General features: G+C 34.5%; 1 protein-coding gene across 1 annotated transcript in view; it reads right to left on the bottom strand.

Moving 5' to 3' along the window:
- LOC127450557 (multidrug resistance-associated protein 1-like) overlaps positions 1 to 3088 on the bottom strand; it is a 37488-nt gene extending 34400 nt beyond the window's left edge. The window contains 1 exon segment of the mRNA XM_051714782.1: positions 2963 to 3088. Coding sequence (XP_051570742.1) covers positions 2963 to 3010 — 48 coding nt within the window. The 5' untranslated portion in view covers positions 3011 to 3088.
- Between the last annotated feature and the right edge of the window lie 3711 nt (positions 3089 to 6799).

Here is a 6799-nt window from a genome sequence, read left to right on the forward strand (position 1 = left end):
TCATTTTTGGTGAACTATTCCTTTAACACTTTCCCACCATTTAGTGGTTTGATCTATAATGACACTAATGGGATGAGTAACAATGGATAACAATGCAAACACAAAACAGCTAACAGCATTTCAAGAGAACTTATAACGCACTTTCTTGGCATCCAATCATTTTTCGGAGTTATTCATAATTCAATATTTTGCCCCTCTTATATCCATCAGACAACATTTATCTATCCTCTGACCTGTCCGGAGTAAACCTTCCACATACTGGAATATAACCCGTTAAACAATAATGAATTTAATTCTGTCTGAATTTATCACTAATGATTGTGTACGTAAATTAATAATATGTAAAATAACCAAAATGAGAAGCATTAGCTAAAAAAAAAAATCATATCAGTGAGTGGTCAGCTCTTCAGATTTACACAGATAAACACACTCTGAGCAGGTGTCGGTGTTATAGATCACATATATCACATATCTCCCCATATGGCATTAATGTGATGGTTAAACTGTCATAAACAGTCATGAACAAAACAGACTGAAAGTCCATAGAGAGTTTCATTCATATATGGTAGTTTGCTCTCTGGCTAACTGGTTAGCTTAGCAGCATTGGTCGTGTCTCAAAACCTAGTGAACTACCTACCTAGACAGCACTGTGGCCCTCACAAGAGCACTCAAAGCGAATCGAATGCCTTTAATGCTCACAAATGTTTTGAACTTCTAAATAAATAAAGGAAGCGCATACGACACCCAAAAAATGCTGTTAAGGTAGGCAGCTCACTAAGTTGAGACACTCTGGCAGGTGCTTTTATCATTTAATATTCAGATTTGACTATCCATAATTATGTTTTGACTAGTCAAAATGTGCATTTTTGACCAGCAGTAATTCACATTTAAGATATCTGCAATGCAACTTTGACCAGTCATTTGTTTCCATAAGATTGCATTGAAAACTATTTTCAGATATCTACAATAGAGTTTTTCCCTAGTAGAAATTGTAATTACAGATATCTACAATTGTTTTATTACTAGTACAAATTATAATTTAAGATATCTCTAATTAAGTTGTTACTAGTAATAAAATCAATTGTAGATATCTGTAATTGAATTATGACAAGTCAGAACTTAATTAAAGATATCTTTAATATGGTTTTGTCTGGTCATAATTCAATTACAGATATCTACAATTCTGCATCTTTAAAGATATCCTCATTACATTTTTTATATCTGAAACTGAGATATGACTAGGCAAAATATAGTTGTAGATATCTTGATTTGGATTTATGACTAGTCAATATTTAATAGGAGATATCTTTAATTTGAATTATTACTAGTCAATTGTCATTTAAATATATAATGTATTTATGGATATCTCAAACTGATTACAGACCAGGAAGACCTTTATTTGGAGATATCTGCAATTATTCATCTGACTGGGAAGAATTTCTAAAGAGATATCTTAAATCAGCATTCTTACTAGTGCAAATTCCTTTACAGATATCTAAAATGCATATGCATATGTCTCTTTGCTATGTCCCGCCCTAAACAAAAAACAAAACAAAAACAAAAAATGTTGTCTGCCATTTTGTCTGATAAAGAATTTAGCTTTTAATGTTAGTCTTGCATGCTTGGCATGTTTAATTTTGCAATTAAAAAAATCAATATAATCCAATAATAAGCAACAATGATGATGGAGCACTTGTAAAATTTATTTGTATCAGACATCATTCCCAAATAAACTCAAATAAAATCAGAAGGGACACCTACACTAGCTCAAATGTCAACTGCACACTGCATGTCTACAGTGGGCATGTAATTATTATTGTAACTTTATTGATCCATGTCTCACCACTCCAACACAGAAGTACTTCTCTCAGTGTTGCTGTTACGCACTGCCTTCAAGTGGGCTATAACGGTATTGGCAAATAATACACAAGCATGTTTAATATACTAATAAAATACATGTATTTAATTGTTAGTACCATTAATTAATATGGGCTATGTATTAATTCAGAATACAGAAGTTATAGTAAATAGGAAATTCACAGCCACTTAATAGCAGTTATGATCGATTAGTTAAATTGTTGAATGAGGCTTCTCTCTTTTCAACTGACTGTAGTTTTTAACTGTTTAAAGATTTTAACGGATTAAAAAACATGGGTGCCTTGGTTCTGAAGCATTAAACCACTACATCATGAATTTATTTGCCCAATTTCTCATTTCTATACACTGCATAATAATAAATTAAAAAGATCCGTTTGTGGTTATCTGTCTTTATTAATCATATATATTTAAATTGGTCCGTGCTGCAACATATAACAATCACTTTGCAACATATAGTTAACTGGAGACCTTTTAACATATATAAATGAATCAAGATATCATTTATTAAGTTGTCAAGCATCGGCTTAATCTTTCTGTTAGCAGCTAGTATAGCACTACAGGTTAGCAATAGGAAGTGAAGGGCGGTGTGTAATGAAGAGTTATTACATCTCACAACACAGCAGATTGACTAGGGGTTAGCGCAATTTAGATATCTGAAAATATCATTTTGACTAGTCAAAACTGAATTACAGATATCTCTAATCATCTTTGTCGATGTGTGATGTGCCAAGTGAAACGTTTGTGACGTCATTGAAGATATCTTAAATGGAATTTCGACTAGGCTAAATATATTAACATATATTTTTAATGTTCTTTCTTACTAGTCAAATTATAATTGCAGATATCTCAAATTAGCATTCTGACTAGTCAAATTATAACTGTGACTCGTCAAAATGCAACTGTAGATATCTAAAATATAATTACGGATAGTTAGACAAAAGCTTTAAAAGCCAAAACGGCTTGCGATACAGCCAATGTCTTTATGCTATGCCAGACAAACCCGGCGAATCTTTACAGTCTGTTGAAAACAACATCTCGTCGGGGAAACACAATTCATGAAGGTGAAACGGTTTTATTTACTTACCCAAAACGGATCAGAACCGTCCAAACTACAAAATCTGTCAATACCCATTTGACGCAGGAGAGGATTTGTTACAGTGTGTTGGCCTGGGTTACCACCGTTACATAACCACTGCTGCTGTGTGTGATCATCAATAGGGACCGTGTGGTACATAAGATGGAACATAGAGGACGCTGTTGCCTCATACATTTTATAACATGAGTTTCGAACCTATGGAAGCCCATTGCGGGAAAAAATAAGTGCTCTGGTAAGTTATAATTATGAGATACAAATTCATAATTTTGAGATAAAAGTAGACTGACTTGCTTAAAAGACATTGATCATAAGCGCAAAGTCAATGGGCATGGCCATGAAGTTTTGGTATATTCATGCAAGTGTGCACTTGGTCTTGGCGCAAGCGGGTCTGGTGAAATTGCATGCGCAAATCGCTTATGGGTTGGGCCAAGTGCAATTGAATTCTTCTGAGGTTCATTTCTGCTTATTGCACCATCTGCATCCAATTATATAGTCCATTCCCTGTCAAACACCAGCGATATAAACAAAGACAGCACATTCATAAGTTGGTAGTGTTAAGTGACTTTATGCAATGAATTGTAGAATGAAGAATAGAAATATGGACTCACGTTCTGTGTTGTGCATTAACTGCTTTCTTGATGAATGTCAGGCATATTTCTATGATGGAGACACACTCCTTTTTTACGCATTGAAAATGTGGTTCAGGATTTGGATGTACACGCTGTTAAATTATAGAGAATGTAAATACCATTAATCATTTTCATCAGGGTCGTTTCAGACCATTCTGGCGCCCTAGGCGAGATTCCTATTGCTGCCCCCGTTGGGGTGTGTTGCGGCAGCCTCCTCTTTGGCGCCCCCCCAGCAAGTGGCATCCTAGGTGACCGCCTAGTTCGCTTATGCCTAGAAACGGCCCTGATTTTCATCTACGGACACACAAATCATCTCTAGTATTAACAGTGGCTGTGTCTCGTTTGGAAGGATGCGTAATCCGGAGGTCGCATTTCTCAGCCACATACGTCATCGAGGCTGTCTCGTTTCAGAAAAGCGAGTAGGACACTTCAAATGCGACCTTCTTTCACGGGAATTCAGAGGATGCATGAGGTGTATCCTTCGTGGGCACTCACAACCCACAATTCTTTGCTTCAACGAAAATGTCACACAAAAAAATAAAAAAAATGACTACGCCAATTTGCCCGTAAATATGATGTTCAAATGTAAGGAATGTTAATTCCAAAGTTGAATACCTCAGTAGATGGGTGCAGAGTATATATATATATATATGTATAATTATATTAATATATAATTAAAATAAAGTATTAGACTAAAAGTACACCTGTAAAATCTATTTTCTTTTCTCTTTACATCATTATAACTCTCCTAAAATGTACCTCATACATTCCCTTCCAGAGGGAATTTGTTCCCTTCTCACTCGAAGCGCTCGCGCTTTTAAAGAGTGGCGTGCTGTCATAGCAACCATGTTATGTTCCGTTTCCGTTTGTGCTACGAAGGCCGTCTCGTTTAAACGAGATTTGTTTAAAGGAGGACACTCGGTATACCGCAGCCTTCAAAGGACACGTCCTACCTAGCACGCAGCCTTCGAAACGAGACACAGCTAGTGATTGTATCAGCACACACTTCCACTGGTTGATTTTGAACAATTTAATTAATTTATTAAAGCACAAAAACTTTTAACCAAAAATATTTCTAAATTCAAATTGTACTTAAAATAAAACGAAAATATAACTCAAAATATCAAAGTGGGGGAAAAATTATACCAAATCCAAACATTTTACTCTCTACAACTTCTTCCATTGGCTCCTTCTGCAGTGACTTAAAATCATTCTATAACAATAGGTGGATAATAATAATTAAAAAAATAAACCATGACCTATAGATATTTTTTTTTTTTTTTTTTTTTCATAAAATGGCTACAACTGTGATTGTCATAATTTGATGTTCCTCTATATTTTGGACAGGAATTTTTTACCACCTGCTGGTGGAATCTCCAAGCTGCAAATGTAGGAACTGAATTTAATCTTTGCGCTGAAAACCTGACCTGCTTCCTGACAGGCCTGCTTCTGAAATGTCTTAGCGCAATGATGAATTTCTCAGGAAAGTGAGCCACTTAATTGACATACAATACATCCACAGTTTGCGTGCATGAACCCACAGATAGCACAAACACTCCCACCCATGCTCACTTGCTCTTTGCGCTGGCACAAAAGTTGCACTTAGAATTAGCGCTCTCACGCTAATTAAAAAAATAAAAAAGATGTAGCGCACAGTCGTTCACAAAAATAGAGCCCTTTATCTCATAATTTTGACTTTTTATCTTAGCATTTTGACATTTTATCTCATAATTATGATTTTTATCTCAAAATTATGAAATTGTACCTCATAATTATGACTTACAAAAAAAGAAATGTGTGCTCTTTTTTTGTGCAAAACTGTACATGGATCAAATAAAGGGTCTTTGTGAAATTAAAGCATAACTTATTAATTATGAGCCAGAATCTCTAATTTTGGTTATGGGAAACATGTCACAAAAGACACTTTTGCTGACATTTTGTGCATTGGTATGGGCAGGGTATAAGTTACAGGTAGCCTTTATCTTGACAAAACAAGAATTGTGGGCCAAAATGTTATATAGCCTACTGACTGATAAAACACCATGAGAGGTACAGATGGTCCTTTAGTGTTTAATGACCTTTGCAAAATTGTCTTTCCTTAGGAATAGCTTATCATTTGCGTAAGTCAATAGCACTTGTAGTTTATTCTGATAAATTTGGCTGTAGGATTATCCAAATGACTTGCTCCACCCACCACAGTTAAGTCACCCATAAATTAAGCCTCAAATATGAGTTCTTCCGAGGTACTCATCTTTGGAATACTGCTCTAAAGCGTAGCCTACATACACTGTCACTTGCAAACTTCAAGGACCAAGAAGCGGTTTTCAAAGCATGTAAGTATCAGTTTTATGGGAAATTATTTGATTAAATGTTGGAATAATCATACATACTACGTATTATGTTGCATACTGTATATGAGATGAGTTATTTCTCTGTATCTTCAAAAAGGCCAAAGAAAAATTTACTATATAGTAAGTTTTGGGCCTTTTTGAAGTTACATATATACAGTATGCATACTAATATATATATATATATATATATATATATATATATATATATATATATATATATATATATATATATATCAGTCATATACTGTATATGTTAATTGAACAGTGCATTTGTTTTTATTTGTTTTTTCTATTTGCAACATTTTAAGGCAAAATTGTATTAGCTAAAGGAGTCAAGTCTGAACTCTAGAAATGTTTGAGAAGGATTACCCGTTTAAATCGTATTGTATGTTTAACTTAAAAAAAGTGCAATATTTCTACAAAACTATGCTGAAATATTGCTGAGATCATGTGAACATTGGTAATTTCATTGTATTTGACATTTTCCAAAAGTCTGTGAGGTACAGACTGTAAAATATCCTGGGCATTAGCCATGAGAATCAAATGATTAAATACAAAGCAGCTAATACCATTTCCCACCAATATGTCAATGGTGTGAGAAAGCTTTTACTGGACACACGCCATATCAGGAATGAACATGGGACATTCATTATCTTAAAAGGGCTGTTAAGAGCAAGTGTCCCATGAAAAGGCATAACAAAGATATGACTGTGGTTTTCTTCATTAGAATATACAACAAGGCTGAATGTTTGCACATCCATCGCAATTGCAAAGGAGCTAATACAGACAGATCATAAAATGCATTTCTGATCTCATCATAGAATAACTCACAGAAAGACATCAAA

This window comes from Myxocyprinus asiaticus, chromosome 13 (genome assembly GCF_019703515.2).
Source record: "Myxocyprinus asiaticus isolate MX2 ecotype Aquarium Trade chromosome 13, UBuf_Myxa_2, whole genome shotgun sequence".
Taxonomy (NCBI): Eukaryota; Metazoa; Chordata; class Actinopteri; order Cypriniformes; family Catostomidae; genus Myxocyprinus; species Myxocyprinus asiaticus.